Here is a 27,538-nt window from a genome sequence, read left to right as displayed (position 1 = left end):
TGAAAAATACCCACAAATATTGTTAACTTCTCGTCTAGTTACAAGCTTTTCTGAGTATAAATAGAATGTTTTTGAAAATTCATGCAGTTCATAGGTCATCCATTTAGGAAAAAATAGTTGCAAAATAGCAATAGATGAAGTTCAGGATAAAGTATCAATTAATCCTTTTGTTGAAGGGAGTCCTGCTATAGCAGATTTAGTAAATTGCGACATTTGGCATCCCATGGCATGTTTTTAATGGTAACAGGAAGTCAAACAGAAGGAAAAGGCTTCTATATAAAATACATACTTCTTTCTAGCTGGAGTAAAAAAACAAATAATGGCATTAAGAATAAAATAAAACATATACAATCTGTGGAAGGAGTTTAGGAGAAACTATTAACTACAAGGCAAAACAAATCAAATGCTTTGAAATACCTTTCTTCATTTGTTATAACTTTGTATGACAGCGAAGACTTACAAGCTGGGAAACAATTTGTTACAATATATACAAATGCTCTTCATAGCCAGGAGACATACTGTCAGTGTCCTCTGCTGGCACTGATAATGACAACTCTGCGTCTGCTTAATTCCCACTCTCCTAAAGGCCATGCAGCTGTAATCCATAGGGGTTGATTTTTTGGATTGATAGATATTTAACCTTATTTGACACAAAACATAGTTTGTAGATTGAGGTACATCAACTAGAAACAAAACAAATAACTTGGCTCAGTAACGATTAATCTTTTGTCTCACTGCTCTCAGTGGCTTCACACACACAATCATAGTGGATGGCAAGATGGAGGGCAACTCCATTGTATTAACAAAGTGCCAAAATGATATGAATGAGTCTGAGCACTATGTATTGTTTGACTGCAAATATCTATCTGTACAAAGGTAGCTCTTGGTTACAGGAAGACAGCCACACTAGTATCAAGAGAAGTGTAAACTGCTATATTATTAAGAAACATGATTTGAATTATGCCGATTTCCCACAGCAGCATGAACAGAGCTGTCAATGGAAATCATGAATTTAAATGACCTCAAAAGAGGAAGCATTGTTGATTATAATTAACATTGAATCTGAAATTCTGAACATATCACCCAGCACATTTCTGAAGCAGGAGGATTAGCATTTGATTAGGAACTCTGCTCACTTTCTGTTACCAGTCTGAGAGTTGAAATGATGGTTTTAGTGCATCCATATGTTATGTTGTTTGTTCAAAAAATCATTTTGGTCTCACTTTTTCTTTAAGAAGGATACATTAACATCACACAATGCAGTCATAAATAGATGCGTTTAGTTATAATTTAACAACAACAAAAATGAAAGGATTATTCATATTAAGCCATCTGCACAGGCTATCCAAAGATCTCAGAAAGCCCTGATTCTTGCATTAACTTACGCACATGCATAAGAGAGTTCACATGAGCAATCCCATTAAAGTCAGCAGGTTTACTCACATGCATCAAGTAAATCACACATGTAAACTGTTTGCAGGAATGGACCTAAAAGCCCAGTTCTGCAGTTCATTACCAGGTAAAGCTACTCAGATTTTGCCTTAAATTGTTGAAGGATATTTTAACAGTACATTGGGCATGTGGGCAGAAAAGATAAATCTATGATGATGGAAATATAGCCAACATGATCAAAAAGGATCATAAGATTTTGAAGCACCCCCAACCATAAACTTGAAGCTGGAAATGTGTTAGTATTTATTTATTCATTCATTTATAAGATAAACCCTCAGGGCAGAACCTGCATTGCCTTACTCCTTCATGTAGTCCCAAGGAAGGCAATATGCCTACACATGTAAGTGAAAAATACGTAAGTGGGATAGGTTCTGACCCTTTCATGGTTCATAAATAATCTTACATAAACATGAAATTATTTGCATCATAAAAAAAGACAGACATCCTTTAGGATACAGAAATGGGATGAATATTGTGTCTGTGAAAGATAACAGTCATACATCACTTGATATTGTGGGGTTTTATATATTTCTTATGCATGAAGAAAGCTGGAGCCCCAGAGTTTGTAAAGATGATATGTTAAGGAGGATCTTTATGTAGCCAACAGACTGATGGCCAGATTTGAAGCTGGGACCTTGAATACTGAAGCACAAATCTTTATCACTTGAGTTAAAGAATTAGAGGCCCAGCAAAAACACAGGAAAGCCCTCCACTGATTTCAGTAGCATTTGGATTGGATCCTAAACTCATTAGGTGGGACGAATGGCATGCCACAGTCCCCTCTGAGTTAGGCACAGCAGGAACATGAAACAGTGGATTATACTTACAATTAAGAAAAATGTAATCATATATTGCTCTGAAGTGCTGCCCTGCTATCCTATCTGAAGCCAAAAATAAGAATGTTTCCATTCTCTTTCAGTTTCTTCACTACTCTTATTCTTTTCCTTGATAAAGAAAACATTGACTGCAGCTGAATGATCATTTATAAGCTTACCTTCTGTAGGGGAGCTGAACTTGGTCTCGTTTACAAATGTAGATAGATCAGATGGTTGTGGGTAATCCTGTTTATCTGTATCCAGATCCACAGTCATGCAAGTCCATTTCTGATTGGTTACTGAAGATGCCAGTTTTTCCTCATCTGTTGCATGAACAATGGTGGATATAACCGGTGGTGTTTCTGGAGTAGGCAGTGGAGTGGAATCCTGTAGAGAACAAATGTTAACTGAGTCTATTATCTTTTACTTCGATGAACCATCAGTAAGAAACATTTGTCTGAATTCTTTTGTGTCTTCCTTTCCCCTTTGCTATTTTAATTCCATGTTACCTACTACAGCTCCCTATAAAATACTTGAGGAAAGAGACCAGCTCACATCTGTAGCATTTGGAACTATGCCAGGAATAACTTGTCTCAATAATTAGGCTCTTTACTCTGTACAGTGAAACCCTTTGGTAATGAACATGGATATTGCAAAGCTGTGTTGATGAGGTAGAATGAAAATCCTGACTTAAGTGTACTGAAATGAGCCAACTGCAATTCAGTTGCGGGGAGAGAAGGAGAGACTTCACCATACAAGGGATCCACAGGAGTTTTTCACTGTCTTTATTGAACACTATTTTCATATTACCTTTTCCATAGCATGATTTACGGTCCATCTATAAGTTTCTAGATTCTGATGATGCAGGTAAAAAAATGAGATGTTATTTGGAGCTGATGAACATGCACGTGAGCTCAGAGATTGTCAGGAGTTAAGACGGAAATATTTGCTGTTGGAGATCAGTACATGACGTAAGTGGCTCACAAAATGCATAGTCTCCTAGGAATTCATGTGTGCTGGCCAGGCCAATTGACTTTTAGGGCTTGTCTGCATGGTGAGTTAGTGCACGAAAAGCCAGGTAGTCTACAGTGCACTAGCTTGCTGTCTGGACCCAGCTTCCACGCACTAAGAGTTTTGAGGTGTGCTTTGAGCGAGGTACTGCTGCTTGAAATACTTCACTCACCATGTAGATAAGTCCTTTCACTTCCCTTATGGCAGTCATCTCACATAACATAAACACAGAGCTCAAAAAGTCATGAATTCTTCCCCACCCTCTCCAATGTCAGACAGCTTACGAGGAAGGTTAGGATACATAATGTGGGAGGTGGACAATGACAGGAAAAGTAGTGAGCAAAAGCCCATCCTCCCTTATATGGCCCAGCCTTTGTTAACTCCTCCCCCAGGAAAAGCCAACCACCAATGTTTTTAAGATGATAAATAAAAATACTATTTCTGTCCAAACACATACTCTCTGCAGACTAACACACTTGCATTATTTGTACTTTTCTTTCAGCATATCATTTTTATTTGTGTACATACTTTACAGTTTTCTGGTCTAATAGATTAGCTGAATTTTTCTGAGTGCTAATATCCTAAAGATATTTGTCCATTACTATATTTATAACATAGGACTTCTCAAAGAGTATTTCTGAACAGTCTAACTGGAATTCCTACGACAAACACCAGGTCTACCCTGTGTTGTACAAATTAATCTTACAAATGGAGAACAAAAATTAATAAACCTTACCAATGCTTACAACTATTCAAATATAACCATGTTACATCCAATTTACTTTCCTTCTATAAGCAAAACTAATGACATATGTCAAAACAACATAGCACTTTACCTGTGAGGGTGCATCCGAGAGGGGAGATCTTTTTGGTGACTTTTTCACCCTAAATGTATCACTAAAAACAAAGTTAAAACAGTAAGTATGGCATACCAAAGAAAATCAGCAGCACATAACATTTAGCAATACAGAGCTAGATAAAATACTACCTCTATAAGCCCCTCTGCTTTAAGACTCCTTCGAACACAAAGCAATACCACCGAAAAACATGCTTTAAGTATTGCTTTTTATCATGCACTTTGGTATAGGACTTGGTTCCCAAAACCAGTAAGAAAAACTAAGTAATGGAGTTGAACAGCAGGACTGCCATATGTCTAAATTCATTCAAAAAGATTATTCAAATCAAATAGTGATAGGGAAAGAGGATTACCCAGTGATTAGGGCACTAGGATAGGACTTGGGAAACCTTGGTTCAAAAGTCACTGCCCCATCACAGACTTTCCTCTGACCGTGAGGAAGTCACTTAGCCTTTTTGTGTCTTCAGTTCCTCAGCTGTAAGATGGGGATAATAGTACTTTCCTACCTCGCAGGGTTGTTGCGAGGATAAATACATTGAAGGTTGTGAAGCATTCAGATATCATGATAAATGGGGCCACATATGAACATAAAATAGATAACAAATTAATTTCCTTGCCACATGATAATAGGTTTTTGATGAACCGCATACAAAGGTTTGTGGCAGGATATGCACATTGCTCCTAAGATTTCAGGACCAGAAACATGCATTAAGTTCAAAGTGGTGGGAAAGGAAATCTCACAAACATCCAAGCACAGAATTTGGACCTACATGGTATTTGAATATATTTACTGCCATGGCAATTCTGTTTCAGGCTCTTCTAAATCTCAGAATATAAACTGATAATACAATAATTTTAACCCTTTACAATATGGCATTTTCCAATCAAACACATGGAAAGGAGAACATCTCCATATGATCTGGTATAGGTACATAATGTATGCTGCCTGCATTTGTGTGTTTGCCATTTCCAAAGGGTTAAAAATTCCCTAAAGAGAACAGTCCCAGATAGACATGAGAGTAACCAGCGCTCCAAATGCAAGCTCCCAGGCCTGATCTAACTGGCTTTTGATATTAGGTGGAAGAGGCAGGGAAACAGCCTGCACAATTTCACACCAAGTTACCCAACAAAGCCTTAGTTGTTGAGTTTAGATGCAGTGGTGAAAATTATAGCTCTGCTCTGATTAATGACTTGCAAGGCAACAAACGAAGATTACAATGAAGCGTTTGAAATGATAGAGAATAAGTCCATACCGCACCTACAAGCATACATGACCAAAAAAATTGGCCAGTTGTTCAGGGTATAAGTATTATACACTGGCTGGTAATTACTAATTATGATAATATAAAAAAATCAGAATAATTGTTTCTTTTAAAAAGTATTTATAAACATTAGATAGCGTTTAAGAACAGTGCTGTATAATGTCACTTTCTATTAATCAAGCTGATAAGAAAGTGTTAATGCTTTAGCTGAGGACCACAAATATACACAGTTTTAAAAAGCAATCTTTCTAGACAGGCAACCAGACACTGACATAACAGCTTCCCTCAAGCTCATTCACAGCCAGGCAATTTCACTTAAAGTAACTTTTACATAAGCCAATAAAACAACACCGTAAAGCTCCATGCCCAATAATTCTTGATCATGCTGCAAAATAAAGTAAAATCATATTTTTTAAAAAGCCCATAAATCATTAACAAAGGATAAGGCACTTTCACCATAATAGGCCCATTAGATTAAATTTACTTACAACAGAGAACATACAGACATCACATCTTCTACCATCCTAAGACAAATAAGACAAAGAAAAGAGAGACAGACAGAAGGAACTGACGAAAAGGATAAATCTGCAGACACTCTGTTAATGTGTTAACCAACATCATCACACACTTTCGATATCCTAGGAAGTCTGCACAGTTTTAAAACATGTTTTTTTAATGGGAAGGAGGGGAGAAGAGAGGTGATAATTCCTAAACCATTTTATGTTCTTAAATTCAATATAATAATTTTCTGACATGTTTTCGCCTTATAAAAGCCATTTTTCAAAACGGAGGCCTACCAGTTTAATTGCTGTCAATGCTTTGCCCATTCTTGCCTTTCTTGAGATAGCCATCTGCTTTCTTTTCAAGATAGAACACTTGCTAATATACAATATGTAAAAAATGTTCCCAAGGAAATTAGTAGCAGTTAAGTTTAAAGAAACAGGAGAACACTGGGCTCTTATGACTATTGATCTATCAGTAAAAGGCAGCAGAGAAAGCTCCTGCTCTGGATATTTCAAATTATTTCCACACACTAAGAAAGAAGGGAAATTTCTTTAAGTTTTCATATTTTTGACTCTTAATAAACTTACAGTTTGAGTACTGACAGTTCAAAGTGAATGCTCTGGAAACTGGGACAGTTCTATTTGAATAATGAGTGTTTAAAAAAACTCTTCATCAGCTTCCATGCTTGTTAGCTTTAATACCATCCTTTTAATGCAGGATGATCTTATGCTGTCATTAACATGCAGCTCCTGCTCCCTGGGGACAACCACTTAAAGGGATTCCAAAGGCTGCTGTGAGCAGGTGCCTCCATGGAAGCAAAGCACAGGCAGCTGAGTTGCCTGGAGTCAGGGAAAAGCAACAGAGGCCAGATATGCTCTATGCCTTCTGCAGACCAGAGATATTTGGGAGGGAGTTATACCCCTTCCGCCTGTGGAAGACTGCAGAGAAAATTCTGCAGAAGAAACCCCATGGGATGTTCTCACTAGCTCATGTAAATTTTTCCAGGTGATGGGGCAATCTAGACCAGTGTGTCCCATCATAAACCTCTGTTCTCAATGATTAATAACTCAAGGGCTGATCTGCAATTTACAAAATATGGGCAGATTCCTGGGCTTGCACACTGACTTCAGTGGATCTCCATATAGGCACAGGGGAACTCTTCCTGGTAGTAAATTGCTGGATTGAGGCCTGGGATATTAAAAGCCTTCCTAGAATGAAATTCAAATCTCACACATTCAGATGCACCGCGGGCATAACATTTTAGTCTTGTTATTTTTGTTCAGACCTGAATATTTTATTCTTGGGGAACCCTTTGGGTTTTAGGAATATTGAGGAAAAATTCCTGGCTCAATAGACATTTTTTAAATTTCAGTGGCATGTGCTCCAGGCATTTCCCAAAGTTTAAAATTTATCAGAAAATCTGGCATCTCCCTCAAAACCCAAGCCATCAGTGTCATATCACATAACATCCACTCATGTAACTCAAAAATGGCCTCTATTTAAAAAAGCAAAACACCCCCAAGCCACACACGAACCTAAATCTGGCCGGAAGCCTAACTGGTGCCAGGAAATAAAAAGCACAATTGAACATTCTCCATCATTCCTCTCATAACATTGTGGAGTTTACTTTTTTGTTTTACAATGTTTGCCTTATCTGTAGCTCTTCAGTCTTTTGTTAGTTTTAGTCACAAACTTAAATCTTAAGATGTAGTACGTTATCTTTAATGAGCAGACACTATTAAGCTACAAAAGGACTTGCAGAGAGATATTATTAAATATGTTCTCTGTTTATCTGAAACCTAAAATCCTGTGAATAAAATCTTCGGTAACTAATTCAAAGAAAATTATGCTTGAGGGATAAGATAGCAGAAAGTGCACATGAGCAAGTTAACTACATGGGAATCAGTACAGATGGACACCAAGTTTTATTAACCAACTAACCAAATGTAGCAGCTGGAACCATTTCTCCTACAACTTGGCCTATGGGCATAGAAATAGGAGATGTGTCTAATATGTAGCCGCCAAGGGGATTTTGATCCTTCTGTGAAACTACTTTTATAGAAAAAATGTTTTCAAATGTTATAGTCGCACATTAAAAAATATTGAAAAACAGGAATTCAAACAAGTCAAAATATGACAATTTTCTGTTTCTCAGATATATAAAATACATAATAAATCCACAGGATTAAACCATGGCCCTTCTGAAGTCAATGGGCACTGAAGTCAATGAGAGTTTTGCCATTGACTTCAGTGGAGCCAGGATTTCATTCACTGTGTCCCAGTCCAGTGAACTCACAGCAATACCTTTCACTTATGTGAGGAGTCTCCTCAACTTCAATAGGCTTGTGTGTGTGAAGACTACTTGCACAAGTAAAGGGTCACAGGATCAGCCTTGCATTAGTAACAGGCCAGGGAATTGTTTTTTCTGGATTGCTGAACTCACACCACACAACAGTGAATAAATTAACATTGAAGATTTGGCACAAAAACTGCTAAAGGCCCAATCACAGTCCCTTTCAAGTCAATGGGCATTCAGCCACTGACTTCAGTGGCAGTAGGATGGGGCCTTAAACTTCAAAAATCCAATTATTAATCCAATGACCTGGCCTGCATTGACTCCTCTGGATTTTTACTACAAGTTATTTGGTGCTGGGAGTATCATGGTATTGACAGTGTACAGGAAAGCCTATGCCTGCCATATTAAGCCAGAGACATAAATCCAGTTGTCTAGTAATACATTCGTCAGCATGATGTTTCTATCCTTACTGAAACCCATCAAATATAAAACTATAGTAATTATGGTGGGGTGCAAGGAGGAGCACTTCATTATCCAGAAACGTCTCTAACCCTTTGACTTACGTCTTTAGTGGTGTCTTCTTCTTTTTTGCAGGTTTATTTAGGTTGTCTCCTTCAGTTCCATTTGTTTCATTGCCATTGGCTGGTATCTCAAAGGAGGCTGGAGATTTCGAAGGTGAGCTGGTGATCTTAGAAGACAACCTGAAAGTGTCAATTGAGTCCTCGCATGTGTCTGGATCAAAACTGTATGTTTGTTGAGGCAATTTGGGAGATTCTTGCATTTTTGTAGTGGAAGAGAATGGGTTAAAGTTGGGATCATCCCACTTGTCAATATCAAAAGTATAAGAGCCTTTTGAAATTGGGATATCATTTGAATCAGTGAGTGACTTGGTTGGTGTGGTGGGAGCATTGTCAAGCTTTTCCACTGTCTTTTTAGTCTTTGGCCTCCTTAGTGGCATTTTGGCACCAGGTTTTTTACCTGCTTTTTTGGGTGGGGGAGTGCTTTCTTGCTGGTCTTCTCTGCTGCTCTTTTCCTCAGAATAATCAAACTCTAATCTCACTGCTAGACCTTTGACTGGAGGATCCTCTTGTCCTCCAGTGTCAGATGGAGTCACCTCCACAGCCTCTGGTGCCGTTGTAAGAGATTGGGGTTTTTTACTGGCAGGGGGAGAGTTTTGCACTTTGCTTCCTCCAGTACTAAATGTACTAATCCCTTCAAAGTTTTTTTGATCAAAAGGATAGGAAGCTTCAGGCACAGCAGGGGCCTCCTGTTTCTCCGCAGAGATTTGGGAAGGGTCAGTACATTCAAATTTAATTGATTCAATCTTTACCTCTGACACCAGTTTTTCTTCACTTGGGACAGAAACTTGTTGGCTAATGTCAGATGGTTCTTGTTGCGTTTCTTTCACTGGTGGAGATTCTGCAGATTTTTTTGCTGATTGCTTCTTTTTTAAGGAAGCCGGTCTGGGTTTCTTCGTTCGCTTAAGAGTACTAGAAGCACTACTTGAACCAGTATTGAACACATCTGCTGTTGGAACTACTGTCTCATTATTGCCAAGATAGGAAACTCCATCAAAATCACTAGCTTGCAAACTAAGAGAGCGAGACAAAGTAGATCTGGAAATTGGGACAGAATCTGTGGATTTTCTTCGAACATTCACTTTAGGGTCGCAATTCTTAGCTTCTGGAGTGCTAGGTTCTAAGGTATGGAAAGAATCTACCAACTCAATATTATCAAAGTCTAAGTTGTAAGTCCCACTGCTGGCTATAGGCTTATCCTCATCAAAGACAGTAGAAAATGAATGGGAGGGAGGACGGAAGGGGATTTCTTCAATTGATTCACCGTGTGATGCATCAATTATAGACACAGTATCAGAACAGAATCCTATGGGAACAAACAGAAAAGTGAATGAAACACATCAGTCATTAAGCCCCAAATGCTTTTCTGTTTAAGTGTCTTATTGTATTTTGCCTACCAAAAGTGCCAAAAATGGAACAAAACAAAAAATACAAGTGATACAAGTGGACTATATCCAAAATGAAAGGACATATGTACAGCAGGGGCATTTCTAACTCATGGTAGAAATGCAGAAGAACTTTTGGGCAGTTCTTTTTTCTCTTGTAGTTTGGTGACAATACATTATATACACTTGTAAATGTTTACATGGAGTATTTTTTAGTTCTTATTTCAGAGCTAGTTAAGAAGATAGAGATGCAGATCAAGTTAATAGAATATGACAAAATACTCTATATATTGGTAATCTGAGCATCAAATACTTCCCACACTTCCCACTATGACAATGATTTGATACCTTCCATTTACAGAATTGTATCAAGATACGCTCTTTTTACAATAGCTGGTACTGTAGTCCTCTAATTAGACTGAAGTTTCGGTGACTTGCATATTCCCCCCACCCCCAGGTTCATGTCTCAACATTCCATCTTGACCTTCCTTCCAGTGCAAGAAATGACTGGGTGTTGCTTTCTTTCCAAGGCTTAATAATACTACTCCTATTCTGGCTGGTGAAGGGGTGTGGGGAAGAGTCAAAATTCAAAGTTGAATTGATAAAGACATAAAAATGGAGTTATGTATGAGTTACTGAGAATTTCAAATTTTTAAAAATATGAAAATAGGGAAAGTAGTCAAAAAGAAAGTTGACTGTAGAAACGTTTCTGAAATTGCACTTTTCCATTAGAAACAACATTGGAAACTGTCTAACTTTGTTATATTTTTTATCAATAGTGGAAATAAAAAAACCTATTTGTTAAAGTTCTACAACCAGAAATTTCTCTCGTGATAAATGCATATAGACCTGTTTATGACAAAGTTTTACAAAGGGATTAGCAGAAGCCCCATGACTTTGGACATTTGAAAGTAAGATGTTAAAGGAGAAGAAAATATATTTTAGGACACAGGCAGAGAGGGAAATGGATTAACTGACCTCGTGACAGAGATGGCAATTTCCTGCCATATCCTGGAAAACCTTATTGAATCAAGTTAAAGGATCTTAGGCTCTCATTGTATTAAAATGAAAATGTTTATGCATTATTGTGGGACTGTATGCAACTTGTGTAGGAAACATGACTAATGTAAACCTTGGGAAGTGTTATGAGCTTCAACACTTTTTTAAACAAGAGGCCAAGACAAGAATGAATTGTTAGTTGAGTGAGTTTCCTAGGAAATGCTTGGGAAGAGAGGAATACAAATGATTCACCTCCAGATCCATCCTTTTGATGCTGTGCCTTCAGCAGAACCCATTGTCCGGCTGATTACCTATTCACTGTCTCTTCAAAGATACAAACTGGATAAAGGAGTGACTCTCAGAGTCATGGGGGAACTTGTTCTGAACTAACATCTGTTAGGAATTTATGACCACAGGAAAACCTTGCGTGGGGTTTAAAGGACTGTTTACCAGCCACAGCCATTGTTGGAGTCAGGGGGTGATCTCTGGTAAGCTTAGCAGCATGCGTGTGAATTCTTTTTTATATAGTTTCTCTAAAATGCTTTCACTTTAAGAATAAATGTGCTTGCTTAGAAGGAACTGAGCAGTAGCTTAATTGGGGCAATTGCGCTGTTTGTTATCTCTGGAGAGAAAAGTAAAGTAGGGCTGCTTAGGCATCCTGACTTTGCTGGGGAAGTCATAGCACAGGCCAGGAGCAGTGCACCCTGGAAATATCCCGGTCAGGAGGGACAGAAACGCGTGTCTCTGCCCAAGAGAGGCAACAGACAGGGAGCCAGACATCCAAGAGTGGATGTCCTTGCTGTACCATGGAGGGGGAATACAGATGCAGTTGCCCCAAACTGTTACAGGCCCATTAGACCTTTTTCCACCTCTAAACTCAGTTATGTGGATTACAAAAAATTCTGCAAATCATGATCATCACATGCTGTCATCAGAGTGGCAGAAGATAAATATAATGGGCTAGATTCTCTCCTACTCCAAGATCTGCTTGATGTAGAGTCCTCAGTGGTATGGTAGGGAACAGAATATGGCTCTCTAGTTCTAACCTTCACTATGGTTTCAGAACAGCCTTTAGACTACTCTAAATATAACCAACTACATATGGTCCCTAAGAGACCATCCATGAGTTGAGAACTGGTGGAGCCCCTTATACTGAGGTGGGGGTGGTTTGCACAGGATACAGCTTAAGAGTTCCTATGTCTTTTATAAGAAGTTGGATATTTTGCCAAGGTTGTCATTAGTGGGATCCATGAGGAGCCTAGTTTCAAATGAACATTTGAAAGCAAGGTTGCAGATCATACAATATTTTTATGTAAGTGTTAAACATACAACACTGTGTACTACAGGGTTTGCACTGTGTTCTCAGTAATTTTTCACATGATCTATACTACTCTATACTGAAAACACTATAACTGCTACATAGAGTAGATTGTTTGGTCTTTCTTCATCTAATACTAACTTAACTCTTTTCCAAATGCTTTAAGGATATGTACCATTCCTAAGAACCGTTAATGAGTAATATATGCATTCCCATTTTTTTTCTTGAAACAGAAAATGAAGTCCTTTAAATTCGTATTTCAGATGCAAGTACTTTGTAGACCAAGTTCATGGTTAGTAGTCACTAAACACCATACTTGTGATGACTGCATTGGTCTGGTCTTATTACCTTCCAATTATTCTGCTCCACATGTGGTTCCGTAAAGTTCTAGCTACAGGCAGAGACCACAGGGCATTCACAGTTGGTTTAAATACTAGAGCAACGCATGTGGTCATCTGATTACAACTATGTTATCCTTCTGTTTTAGGAAAAAATAATTCCTTAAAAAGACTCTTTAAGGCTTATTTACTAATGTGTTTTAAATTACACTGAACCAAAGACTAGCAGTAAAATGGGAGGCTACAAAATAAGCACTCTCAGAATCAAATATATTTATCTATGAATAGTAACCAATCAAATCAGATTGTACTGGGATCATATTCAAAGAAAGCACAGTAGTCTTTCAGGTTAAAAAAACTAAGGAGTCACAGAATAGTGCAGAATCTGGTAACATTCATATTTCCTTTAAGTTCATCTAGGTACTCATGTGTCCTCCATCACCATAACAAATTTAAGCAGTATGCCCATACAATAGATAGTTCATCAGATATTACTGTGTTTTACTCTCTGTTCATTTTTTCAGGCATTAATAATTACAGAATGTTAAACAACAGTTTGTTACCATTCTTCTTGTCTGGACCTGACATTCATTATTTCTTTCTTCATATTACAAAAATAATTTCAAAAGTGTGCCTAGCATAAATATTAGAGTTGTCACTGTCACTTCACTGTGATAAAGACTCATTAATAGATCTGGCTGGAAATACTTAGAACAGTTTTCTATTGGAAAATAATGTTGCATTGAAATCGGGACAGAACCAAATTTTGAAATCTTGAAGTTCTTCATGAAATTAAATTTCTTTTTTCCTTCACAGCGCTGCCCATTAATACTTTGTGTAAAAGTAGCAGAGATTAAAGAGAAACACAAAGAATCTATTCTTACTACTATATTTTACTACTAGATCCTGTACATAAAAAGCAAAGAGGAACAATTAAGGCAACAAAAAGGCAATTAAATATCTGTTTAAGGATTTTGCCAGGAATATTCTTTATGAATATAAAGAGCTAACAACTTTGAAGATAGCAGATACTTCCTAAATCAGTACTTTCAGATCAACCCCTCCATTTTCACACTTTTCCACTGGAATTGTAGCTACACAATTAAAAAAATTTAAAAACTGACAAACTGTGTTTTTCTTTAAAATGAATGCTAATAAGGTGGTGCTATTTTATGTGTGTATTTTTTCTCCTTACTCTAAAGGGGTTGTGTTTGGGTTCAGTCTTGCTGAATGTTTTTTAATTAGAGTTGATGCTGGCAGATGAGCTGGTGTTCACTTTTCACACAATTACATCATTTTTTGACGCTGATCAGCGTACTGCTAAGGAGACACCAGAAGTGTCACAAAATACCGGTAGTAGTCTAATCTGTACAATTTACATGGGAATGGAGTGGAAGACAGTTAAATGCAATTCATAATAATAAACTACTGAATAGCTCTAATATATCAGCATAGTCTAATATGTAGGACAATGTAAAATGAAAAGGGATTCCAACAGGGAGTCTTCAAAAATTGTGATAACAATAATAAATAAAATAATGAAATAGTAACAACAACAAAGCCTTTCATTATGCCAGGCACCAAAAGGACTGAGGCCCTGTTGTGCTAGGTATTGTATAAACATATATAACAAGATCATTTCTGCCCTGCAGGGCTTACAATCTAAAACACAGAAACAAATGTCAGGTTGGAGATGGGGATATATCATAAAACAAATTAACATGGTGAGGAAAGTTTTAGTAGTTACATGATTTGCTTTTCTGGGTGGCTCATTTTAAAGTTCTCCTGCAGACAGCTATAGGTAATAAAGGATAAACTGTCTAAAAAAACCGCAATGCTTTCCAACAGTTTGAAATAAGAATGTTGAAATTCTGCCGACAGCTCCACGTATAATGCAGACGCTGATTCCTGCCTATTATGTTGCTTTTTTCCTGCCCACAGCATGTTCCTGATCTAGTCCTTTACTTATTCCTGCAGTCTAGTGCTCTGCAGAGTACATTTTGGATTAGCATTGTCAATTTTTTTTATTGTTATTTTATGAATACATGCAAAATATGGGCTTTTGGTAGAAATTACTTGAAGTAAGAGTCCTATGACAAAGTAACATTACAGCAAAATTTTCTCAATGTCCTCTGATGATAGAACTGCAACTGATGGAGACTTGAATTATACTTACTGTTTTGAGACAATGCAGCTTTATTACTACACAAAAAGGTTTTTAGACCATGCTCTTTTGACCTTAGAAGTTCATCAACAGAGCAGTGAATTTTGCCCTTTCACATCAAAGTGATCTTAACAAAAGGACACTCCTACTCACAACACCATCACACAGGCTGCTCTTTGTTCATTAAAGAATGCATTATGTAATATACATATTATGCAATCATAAGAAGGCAAAATTCGCTCCTTTGCAGAGGGCCAGCACAAGGTCTGATGTGCCAGTTAAATCTCACTTTTGGCCCTATTTTGAGGATTTATGTGGTTAATAGACTTTGTGCTGGCCCTCTGCACTGAGGTGAAATTCACCTATAAGTTATTATAGGTCGTGCACAACCATGGATGGATGTTGGATACTAGGCTGTACTCAGTGGATAACTGCAACTCAAGTGGCTTATGAACAGTGGTAAAGGCCATGGAGGCAATTCCAGCTTTTTATCCACTATGATGCAGGGCCCAATCCTCCATTCCTTACTCAAGCACACATCTAAGGACATACAAAAAGTATGAAAAATGTATGTTGATATAAACTAAAGAAGAGCAGCACGTAATGGTTTAGAGCATACTATTCAGTCTGGCTGTTGGAGATCATCATGAGCACTGGGTTGTAGTCTCTACTCTTCCACAGCTTTGCTGTGTACTCTTAGGCACATTGCTTCACCTCTCTGTGCCTCAGTTTCCCCTCTCACCTTTTTTCTCCTTAAATTATAAGCTCCTTGGGACAGGGACTGTCTCGTCTACATGTTTGTAGACCGCCTAGTACAATGGGAGCTGATCTCAGCTGGAGGCTCTAGGCCAGTGGTTCTCAAACTTTTTGTATGGGTGACCCCTTTCACCCAGCAATCCTCTAAGTGCAAGCCTCTGGCCCCCAGGATGAGCACCCCCCCATTGCCTCGGACCCCAGCAGCGCCCCCTTTGCCCCTGACCCCCATTGGCTCCCCACTTCCCCTTTGCCCCTAACCCCTGCACTCTCCTCTTTGCCCACAACCCCTGAACCCCCTCCCTACCCCTGGGGTAACTGACCTGCATGCACAGAACGGCTGATATTGCTGCTCGCTCCCCCCTTGACTGATGCTCCTCTCCGCACTCCTAGGGGCTTGGATGGGGGGCAGGGGCGAGGAGCAACATCAGGGCTCCCTGAATCCAGGTCACTTTCCCCCCTGAGCTGTGTAAGGGGTGGGCAAAAAGCAGCAGTTCCTGATGCTCACTTCACAGCACAGCCCAGCTGGGGAAAGTGACCTGGATGCAGGGAGCCCTGGTGTTGCTCTTCACTCCTTCCTTCCCCCCTTCCCCCCAGTCCCCTAAGGGGGCACGGCGGAACACTGGGGGGGGGGGAGGGTGAGCAGTATCTGTGTGTCACCGCTCGCACCCCCCCTCGGGTTCCTCCATTGGGAGGAAGCAGGGAAGCTCATAGCCCCATGTCTGGCTGGGGTCAGGGCTCACAGCTCGCTGGTTGGCGGTGCTCCGAGCTCACATGCCTGACCGGGTCAGGGTTCACAGCTTGTGACCCCAAATATCCACATTGCGACCCCACCCCCAATGCTCTAGGCACTAGTATAATATGAATAATAAATAATGAGTGGGTGATAGTAAATGAGTGTGCTGATTTTACACTTCTACGACTGCTCATAAGTGAGAGCATGACAGTGTGTAACGTTTGGCATTTTAATCTATAGCTTATTATCTGACAAATGGATGAGGATAGAAGGGTATTACAATGAACTGAAATGTTTGCACTAATGGTAGAGGGATGTTATTTTCTTCCATTGATATCAGGGAGAATGAATTACTGCTTAATTTTCTGTAGTTAATTAGAGAGAGAACTGAAACTTCATTTATGCAGTATTTTATAAATCAATTAGGTTTTGATGACATTTTAAACCATGAAAGTAAAGCTCCAGTGGTCTGCAATAACAAGAGCAGAATGAAATGGAGTTAGACCCATCTATCCTAATTCACTTATATTTGTAAATAACAATAATACAAAAAAGATCTGAACTGTAACTAAAGTTATTTAAACAAATCTCATGTAAATGGAATGAATTTTCTATACCGTATAGGAGTGGGAGTTTTATTAGGATAAATACCACTGTTATAATATATTAGAGATGGATGGACAAGGAAGTGTTGAAGTCCAGATCGGAGTTTGGAGTTCATAAAAAATTCTGCAGGAAAGTTCACATTTTGCACAGCTTCCTTCCTCTCCTCCCCTTGCACCTTGCTTTGTGGGCTTGTGGAAAAATTGCAGACAGAAATCAGTCTGCCTTGTGCTGATTGGCTGTTTGCTCTACCCTTCCCCCACAGACTCTTCTCCTCAGCTTCACTACACACCTGCCCCTCTTACCCCATTCTCCCCTTGTGCTATCTCCCTACCCTTTTTCCCTTCCATGCCCTCGCTTCCTTCCCTATTCTTTCCATTTATCTGGTCCCCTCCAAACTAAAAGCATGCCCTCAAAAAAAATCATGCAACTAACATGACATTTGCTGCTGCACAGAGTAGGTGACCTACAGCTTACCCATGCCCAACCCAGTGTCTGAAGAGCTGGTGGTAGGAAGGACCCTGGAACCCTGTTTCCTCACCCACAAGTCAAAGACAACCCAATATCCCACCCAGCTCACATGGAGATAGGGGAGACCTCCATCAGTCAGAGAACCACGCACCTAAACAACTGATATCGAGCCTTAAGTTTTAACTACATTTTACTTTCATAACACTTATGAAACTTACACTAGAGTTTAACAAATTAAAAACTCTCATGTCTCCTCAACCGTGCGGTCCAGCTGTTGTGCTAATCATATCATGAAGCATAATTACAATTGTCTGCATAAGTTATTATTGTCAGGCCTATCTGAAATAATTTGTTCCAAGACTACCATTCTCCCTTCTTCCCCCCCACTCTCTAGAAAACAAAGCTTCCTCTCTGAGAAGACAAAGCTGCCTGGTCTCTAAACTGGAGCACAGATTTATGTTATTTTCTCTGTCGCTGTTTGCTAGGCCCTGCAGGTGCCGTTATTTCTCTTTTAATGAAATGGCACCAATGTGGACTTTGTTTCCCAGATTTATGCTACCAATTAGGAGCTGTACTTCCATGGAAGCCCTGTATAAGGGACCGACTCTCTCTGTGTGTATGCAGATAACCTAGGAGGTAAGTTAACACTAAGATAATGGATTTTTAAAAGTAGCTTTCATAGTACGAAACATTTCACTGTTCACATTGAAATAAGCGGCCATTAACCAAGTTACAGGAATACTAAGTCATGTCTCCTAATAGATTTTGAAAACAAAGAAATGCTTTTGCATTGCCCACCTACACTTGAACTATTCTTGCAGCAAGCCACCCCCTTGAAGAACTTCATTTCACAATATTTTGGAAAGCTGTGTACTGCTTTGTTAGTTTGTTGAAACTTGTCTCTTGTAGGCAAGTTTTACCTACAAATGAAATGCTTGCATCAAAGTACAGAATAAATAGCCTTTAACACAGTGCAGTGCACATTGGTTACAAATAGATACATACCAACGCCCATCTTTTCTTAGCACTGTAATATCCTAAAAGAGGGGCAAGGAAGGCAGGGAAGAAGAGAAACACATGGGCAGGAGGAAAGTACCTGTGTAATCAAGGGTTCTGAGTGCATGTGAATCTACTTTAGAAATTAAAGATCACACTCCAAGCCCGCTTCCCATATCTGCTCCTTTATTCTCTCTGCATTTAAATTTTTTTTGCAATTAGGTAAATAACTTTTTGTAAAAACTGATAAAGAATGAGGAAAGCTGGGAAAAGGGAGATCTGAGGATGAAAATGAAGAGGTACTAGGAGACAGGATTTCTTTTTAGCATGTCTTTTTAGTTTTTTGGCCTCTGTAACCTGTACATTTCTTCTGTTAATGATAATTACAATCAAATCTCACATAGTTAGAGAATTTTTACTCCAGAAATTCTGAAGGAAGACTTTTAATATGTAATTGTCATTATCAAACTATGATATATATACAATTTTTTTCAGTAGGAAGAGGATTCAACATACACTAACTAATCTTCCAAACATCTTTTTATTAGCATCTTTCTTTACCGGGATTACCACTGATGTCCCCCTACAGTCACTTCTTCCTGAGTAATCCAGCCCACTCATTATACATTCATTACCTGTATCTTCCAAGGGCAGCTGTGGCCTTATTTCCTGTTCATCTGTGTCTGCTGTTGCTGCTGCTGCTGCTGCTGCTTCTGCCACCACTGCTTCCGGTGGAGGCTGCGGTGGTGCAGGTGGAGCCTTTACGGGAGTCGTGGATTCTGGTGTCTCAAATGCTTCTTCAGAGTCTGAACTCCTGAGGAAAATACAAAACAAGAGCTTCTTTAACCAGCAAAGTGAGCTTTTGTGTCTGGAGGGGGCAAGACATATTTTGAAATGCAGGGTTTTCTGAGTGGAGGACGCAAACCTCAGCCGTCAGGCTACCTCTGCATTTCTCAAAGGCGGATTACGATGGATTAATTTCACAGCATGATTTCTAAAGCGAGAATATCATGGTCGCAGGCTTTCTCTGAAGAAATCTTTATGCTCCTTAAGATTTCTCTGTCACAAAAGTGAACATGCACTCAAAAAGTAAATGCTTCCTGAGAAGCCTGCTGTGCAGTGTAAAGGAGACTCCAGTGTGAAAGCCAAAAACAATGGAACCTTTTTATGAATTTCTGCCACTTTTCTTGTCACGAGCATAGACCAACCAACTCAGAATGACAAAAAAAGGTGCTTCTCAGAAGAGTTTCATAGCTGTTTATTAAAGACTAAGGCTCTAACATTATCAAGCCTTATATTGCTATGTGTGTTCTGACAAGCAAGAGAAAACGCACTAGGATAACTGATGGATAAGTCAGTGAGCAGCCCAGCTCCTCAGAAATATTACATTTCATCATAGCTGCATTTTTACGTAGCATTTTGGGCAATGGTACGTGACAATGCTGGAAAATGTATTGGTTTCTGTGTGCTCTCAGTAATATATTTCCACCACTGCATTATCACATACACAAAAAAATAGGAGGATCACAATGGGTGCAAGCATGTAAAGGAAACAACAGTATGTGCAATGGAAACAACCAAAGGAAATGCAAGCTTGAAAGGAAACAACTATACAAAAGGATGCACTAAGTTAGCCTCAAAACTAAATGAAGATCTACAAGGACATAAAAGTTGCTCTACCAGGGGTACCACTTTAGGAAACTGCCCTTCTAGAACTGAAAGCTATGCATATGGTTTACTTTTAAACACAAACTATATTTTAACATTTAAAAAAAAATTTGTGAGCAAAGAATGCAGTAACAATATTGTCTTGTTAATTACTTAGCAAGCATTTCTGCTGATCAGAGGCAGCTTTTCTCTCTGGGTCTGCAATACGATGAATTGAATGGTGTGACAGTTTCCTGAAAGACAGGACTGACTTGCCTATTTCCAGTGATTCTCTGCATGGCTAGGAGACTGTAGTCTCCACTGCTTCTCACAGTTGTCCACATCCAGCGCGCCCACTGCATTGGGGACAAAATTTGCCATGAAGTGAAAGCCATTTCATCCATGGAAGCACTCTACAAGCCGTCCTGATACATTATGTAGAATCAAGGACTTCTCTGACTTCATTAAAGTTAAAAGAAAATTCGGTACTGCCAAGCCATAAATTCTGTTTGGGTTCTCAAGGCTTTTAGATTATCTGAAGCAGCTACATGTCAGAGTGGTGGATTTGCATTCTATTACATTTGCCTAAATCTGTCTCAGCATGAAACTTGTGTGGGCTATAGCAGAAAAGACTGTCATTGTTCCTGACAGCTCAAGTGGTTAGATGGACCAGATTCTCTCTGGTTATCTCTGCAGAATCCCAATGAGAGCTCCATCTTTCTAGCTATACTGTCACAACACACACATCAGTTGAACCCTACCATTAGTTCTCGAGCTATTTGATCACCACTACACCTCTGCAAAGCAAAAGGATTTCTGCTAAGTATTATTCTGTTTGTTTTTTTCTGGCCAAGTCTATTGTGCATAAAGTTACCTCCTGCCTGGGGAACTGCACAAAGGCTTTCACGTTAAAATAAAGCATCTGCCTATCAATTACTACTACTGAATCAATTTCCCCAAATGCCTTCTTTGCTTCAGAGCTCAAACCATATTTCTTCAGCAGGCCACACAGCTGAGTGACCTTACTGGAAGAGGTGGATTGTAGTTTTTTAAATTATATTCCTTCAAAGATGCAGCATCTCCCAAGTTCACAATATTTGAAGACCAAGAATCATTGCATACGAAGAACTTCTGTAAATAAAAATAAAGCCTTACAATCGGCATCTAGCTAAACAAATACAGTCCTTTCCCTTTTCCTGACAAGGAACCTTAGTCTTTGAAACTATACAGGGGGGAGAAACTATTTGGTTACTGTTTGATGTTTTTCTAACAGAGATAAAGAAATTTATTTTAACTAAAAAATAAAATTAGAAAGTTACCATATATATGAAAGGGATTGAAAAATAGTACAAATCAAACAGCATTTTACATAATTCCATCATGTTTTGTACATAACAAAGAATACCTTTCCTTTCCTCCTTTTAAACATATGACTATAGTGTGATATTATATTGGTCTGAGTATACTTGCTCATGTCAATTCCAAGTACGTGACTGCCAAGCTGACCATAGGAGGAGGGGTCGGAGCCCATGGAATTTCTGATTGAAACACTGCTCTGCCGAATGCTGCATTGTCCCTGGCCTACTGGGTTATGGCATAATGCAAGGTAAATGTGTAGATCAATGACCATGTTGCAGCCCTGCAGATCTTCTGCGTAGGGACACGCGTCAGGAAGGCTGCTCAGGAGGCCTTGGCCCATGGGGAGCGTGCTGTTAGAACCGGGGCTGGCACCTTTACCAGATCATAGCAAGTCCTAATGCAGGATGATCCATGATGCAATCTTCCAGGATGACATGGGGAGACCCTTCATCTTGTCCGCTACTGTGACAAAGAGTTGGTTTGATTTATGAAATGGTCTTGTCCTTTTGATGTAGAAAGTCAATGCCTGCATGACATCTAGGGAATGGAGATTTCGTTCCATTATTGGCATGCGGTTTAGGGAAGAATACTGGGAGGAGGATGTCCTCGCTCGTATGAAACTGGGATATCACCTGAGGGAGGAAGGCCGGATGTGGTTGCAACTGGACCTTGTCCTTGTGGAACACCATGTATGGAGGTTTGGATGCAAGAGCTTTGTGCTCAGTCACCCTCCTAGCTGAGGCTACTGCGACCAGGAATGCCACATTCCATGAGAGGTAGAGAAGTGATCATGTTGCTAAGGACTCAAAGGGAGGCCCCATCAGCCTGGAGAGACTCGAGGTTGGAATGTCGGAGGCAGCCGTAGTCCTGTGTGATCAGGTCTGGTACCAAAGGCAGGGTGATCGGAGTGACTACTGATAGTTCCAGTAGCATCGTATACCAATGGTGTTGGGGTCAGGCTGGGGCTATCAGTATGACAGATGCTCTGTCCCTCTTGATCTTGAGCAGGACCTTTTGAATGAGCGGGAAAGGAGGGAATGCGTACAGTAGGTGGCCCTTCCAAGGAAGGAGGAATATGTCCGTGATAGAGCCCAGGCTGTGGTTCAGGAATGAACAAAACGCTGTTGACACTTCCCCAAGTAGATCTGTTCACGACAAGACTCAACAGGAATGCCCCACAGCTGGAAGATGCTGCTCACGACGTCCAGGCGAATAGACCACTTGTGGCAGTAGAAGGATCTGCTGTCAGGGTCCGCCACCTTATTCTGAGATACAGGCAGATAAGATGCCTCTAGGTGTATGGCGTGAGCTATGCAGAAATCCCACAGCTTGAGGGCTTCTCGACACAGGGGAGAGGAATGTGCTCCACCCTGTCTGTTTATATAAAACATCGCTGTTGTACTGTCCATCATGACTGATACGCATCTGCCTTGTAGATGGGACTGGAAGGTTTGGAATACTAGGCGAACTGCTTTCAGCTCCCTGATGTTGATTTGGAGTGATAGCTCAGCTCAAGACCAGGGGCCTCAAGTCCTGAAGGTTCCTAGATGCACTCCCCATCCCAACACTGATGCATCCGTGACTAGACACAACGGCAGCTGGGGTCTGGAGAAGGGCACTCCCACGCATACTGAGTGAGCGTGGAGCCTCCACAGAAGGGACTTAGCTACATAAGAGGGCAGTGAAACTACCTTGTCTGTTCTATCTCTGTTTGGCTGGTATGCTTATGCCAGCCAAACCTGGAGAGGTCTGAGCTGCAGCCTCGCGTGTTGGACCACATATATGCAGGAGGGCATGGGACCTAGGAGCTTCAAGCAACTCTGTGCCATCGTATGGGAAAGCGTCTGAAGTCCTTTTTTTATGGAGCAAATTGTCTGGAAGTGAGACTCTGGAAGAAGTGCCCTGGCCTGGAACGAGTCTAGGACTGCTTCTACAAACTCTATTCTGTGCTGTGGGTGGGTAAAGAGGATCTCATGCTCTTTGGAGGGTGCAAAGTACTTTCTTTCTATCCCTTTAACTCTGGCGGGGATAGAGACTGTTGTGTGCCACAATGTTTTGGTGGTAATCTGAATGGCTTTATGAGGGAAAGTGCCACCCTTGAGGGGCCCTCTGGCACTAAGCTGTCCTCCATAGGTTCCACTGACTCCATCACTTCTTCCGCTTGGAGTCCTAGGGCCTGGGCTATTCTTTGCATTAGATCCTGGTGAGTTCTGTTGTGCACTGGGGGTGGTGTGGTCAAAGTCCCTGCAACCACCTCATCAGGGAGGATGATGAGGATGCTCTGGGTGGTATCAGGCCTTCCTGATCCTCCAGGACATGGGTTTTGCCCTGTGCCGGGTTGACTTCTCAGTGCTGGGGGTGGCCCCGGTGCCAGACCCAGCACAATAGTCTGTGCCAGCCTTGGCATCGATCTCGATGTCTGTCTTGGTGCCAGGCAGTGTCAAGCATCTCTATTGTGGCTGGGGAGCCCATTTATCAGAGGCGATTGGGTGGGAATGCCTAGAGTATGACCCCTGAGCATGGTGATATGCCCATGGGGTCCAAAAGGACGATTGCACAGGCATCCGCCGCTGCACTGGCCAAGGTCCCATGAGAGGGGCCTGCCCCTTTTCCTCCCTGTAGCAGCACGACTCTGACCAGTGCCAACTATGGTTTGAGGTGTATGACTCCGCCTCTGAGTCCAATGACACTAATTGTGAGGACCACGGCAGTGCCAAGTGAGACAGTGGCGGAGAATGGTGCCAAGGGGAAGGTGACTGGTGCTGGATCATGGCAGGTTTGCCTCTAGATGGCACCACGTTTCACTGCAGTGCCAGAGGTCTTTATTCTGGTGCTCTTTCCATTCTGGCGGGGCAATACTGTGCCATCATGGCTATCAAAAGTGTCCAGGCTTCCACCTGACTCTCCCTTACGGGTGAGCCCCCTGGCGCCGGACTCAATAGAACCCTCTACGGGTCCAAAGTCAATGGTGCTGCCACCAGTGGGGTAGGATGGACACACACTATTAATGCTGTCCCTCTCCACTGCCTGGTCTGTGGGCAACACCCTCTCTGTCTTTTTAAGTCTTTTCTGAGGCACCAGAGAGTGGGAGAAGTGCCTGGTTATCTTTGGTGCTGGGAATTTCTCAGTTCTGAGTCCTTTTTGGGCACCATAGACTCTCTAATAGAGGCCGGCGCACTCCGCACTGAGGCACTAGGGTGCTGGGTCTGAGTGGCCTGGGGCCAGTTATGGACAGAGCTGCCTCCATGAGGAGATGTTTAAGTCTAGCGTTCCTCTCCTTGTTGGTCCTAGGATGGAATCCCTTGCAAATCCTACAGCGATCAGTCTGGTGGGATTCACCCAGACACTTGAGACATGATTTGTGGGGATTACCCTTTGGCACAGATTTATGCCATTCCCACATGGCTCGAATCCTTGGGACTGACGCATGCCCTGGATCCCAGGTGGGATAAAACGTAGTGGGAGGGAAAATCCCCAAAGAAAAATTTAGCTAACTAGCTAATTACTAATAACTAATTTTAATCTAACTATTTACAGGAATCACAGTACAAGACCACCGGGGAAATGCTTGCTGAAGCAAGAGAAGATAGAAGCTCCAACTACCATCACGGGTGGTAAGAAGGAACAGAAGAGGCGGTGGGTCAGCAGGGCCCTATTGAGGCGCCATGGAGGTGCAACTCCAGGGGGCACTTGCACTGACCTGATGGATACAGCTAGGAGAAAAACCTTCTGACGACTGTGCATGCGGTGCGTGCACACCTACTTGGAATCGACATGAACAAGCACTCAAAGAAGAACTTCTGTGATTGTGTGTTTCTGCACATAACTCGACAGCCAGTGAAAGATGAAAATCAGTTGAGTTAGGAAGATAATAAAGAAAATACAGATGGTAGAAGCCTGAATTGGACTACAGAATTATTAGATGTGTATACAAGACTCCAGAGCACAGAGAGGGTCTCGTTGGTAGCAATGGACTACAATGAATGTGACTAGAAAGAGATGAAAGAATCTTTCTCCAAAGTTACTACATAAACAGCAAAAGCAGTGTACATAGAGCATTTTTAGACTACGGGGAGAGGCAGGAAATGCAAGAATAATACTGACTGAACACAATTCTGGCACGTCCTAGAACACTTGTGAGAATTCAATGTTCCCACTCCAGTCGGGAAACCTTGGGATTTTGCCCAGCTGTTACACAAATCTCAGGAGGAAATAATAAAGGAAATGAGTTGGTATGATTTCTATTCCTCAGCTTTGTCCTCAGAGAAACCCATCCTCATGAGTTACTTTTTACTTCCCTCATTAATGAAACTGAAGGGTACACATTAAAACAAGTCCTCCCTTCCTGTATTTCAGTCTGAAGAATGCATTCAGTGACACTACAGCTGGACAGAATTCATTAAGTGAGAATGGGATCTCTCCATTCTGATCACTTCCTTCTTTTGCTACTTCACCTTATTAAAGTGCAGCAATCACTAAAGTGATTCCAATCATCACTTTGAGACTAGGTTCAATATAAAACCTGCTACAAAGCTGACCAGATTTCCTCAGCCTTATCAAAGGTTCTGTACTTATTTCATGCTCTTGTTATATTTATTTCCCAGCAATAAGAAAACCGTGAAACTGTGCATGCAGGCTTCATTTATCAAGAAAAAGAAAAATGGATATATTTTACTGTACCTACACTAATCAAAAGACCAAGGAGTTTAGCACAGGCTTTGTAAAACTGTAGTTTAAACAGAGTACATCATCCCCAAATGTTGGGCACAATGGTCCAGATTCAGAACCAATGTAGGCAAGCACAGCTTTATTAAACTCTGTGGAGGTTTCCTCCAATTGAATCAACTCTATATTTGTTTCTTTTCTTATTATACAAAAGAAAATCCTTACCCAGCTACTCAAAAACCTTAGGGAGCATTCTGATCTGCGAGCTACTGTGACACATAATCCATACTTGCATGATATAGGGGGAGGGTTTTGAAACCATACCAGCATCTGGGGATCACTGGAGTGAAGAAGTGCCATCACCATGCCCCTTCCTCTGGGAATGCTCGAGTACTGGGGACTGGGAATGGAGCCAAAAGGATTCCCCAAGTAGCCAGTTATGCCTATTTTCAGGCTGCTTTTGCTACCAGAGCTACACAGAGCACCTGGAACAAGGACTAGCATCTGTCCCTCTATATTTAAGTTTGAATATTTCCTCCCTAACTCCACAGTTCACTATTAAAGCATGATTAGGTAAATTTGCTAAAAGAAGAAACCTGGCTCAGAATAAATGAATTCTCTGTCTTGTAAGGGGTATGTAGAATTTGTGAGTCTAAGCTGCAGCATTACTGTATAAAGCCAACACGCTCCAGAAAACACCAAACGGATCCTTATTGTCAGACTTCAAGCAAACCATATCTGACATTTATTTTTTCTTTAAGTAGCAGTCTTGTTTTAGTGATACTAGGACAACGACACTATAATATTTGGCAGATTCATAACCTGCAGGAAAATAATCTGTATACACCAGGAGTTGACTACATGTATTGACTTTAGTAATGTTAAATATGCACATTGTTACTCTCCAACAGAAAATACGGGACTATATGTTCCATCCCTGTGTAAAAGTACATGAAGGGTAACAGCATTAATGCAAGAACTCTGCAGTTCTGTTGGAGATATATAATCTAAACATTTTCATCCAACTTTTGATCCCAGGACTGACTGGGAGTGGGAGGACGGGAGAGAAGGAGAAGGTCTCAAAGATAGTGGAATGCTGGGGAACTGAGCCCCTGGCTATGTGGATTCTGCCCTTCTACATTCCCTAGAAATCTCCTGTGAGGCACACCAATTCAACAGACCAGCATTAACCAACTGTTTCTGCAGACTTTCCATGCAGTTTGTTTGCGGACTTGAGTTCTTAAGGGGGAGCAGGCCATTTTGGGTTCTTCCACACTACACAGCAAAGAAAAACCTGCGGCTGGCCTCTTTCCCAGGGCTTGGGCTGTGG

The 27,538-nt window shown here is 40.8% G+C and overlaps 1 protein-coding gene across 5 annotated transcripts in view; it reads right to left on the bottom strand.

Annotated features, from left to right (window-relative positions):
* Positions 1 to 27,538, bottom strand: part of TACC2 (transforming acidic coiled-coil containing protein 2) — a 167,027-nt gene that overhangs the window by 33,782 nt on the left and 105,707 nt on the right. For 4 of the 5 annotated variants that reach the window (XM_067561349.1, XM_067561350.1, XM_067561352.1 and 1 more), the window contains 4 exons: positions 19,173 to 19,351; positions 8,760 to 10,080; positions 4,115 to 4,175; positions 2,447 to 2,654 (listed from right to left, as the gene is read on the bottom strand). In XM_067561349.1, the coding sequence (XP_067417450.1) occupies positions 2,447 to 2,654; positions 4,115 to 4,175; positions 8,760 to 10,080; positions 19,173 to 19,351 (1,769 nt within the window). The remainder of the gene's footprint in view (positions 1 to 2,446; positions 2,655 to 4,114; positions 4,176 to 8,759; positions 10,081 to 19,172; positions 19,352 to 27,538) is intronic. The other variant, XM_067561353.1, reaches the window with a different exon arrangement.

Source organism: Emydura macquarii, unplaced genomic scaffold (assembly GCF_026122565.2).
Source record: "Emydura macquarii macquarii isolate MOO-44397 ecotype Brisbane River unplaced genomic scaffold, CSIRO-AGI_Emac_v2 contig_2372, whole genome shotgun sequence".
NCBI lineage: Eukaryota > Metazoa > Chordata > Testudines > Chelidae > Emydura > Emydura macquarii.
Note: the sequence above shows the minus strand (reverse complement) of the source record. Positions and strands in the feature narration are given on the sequence as shown.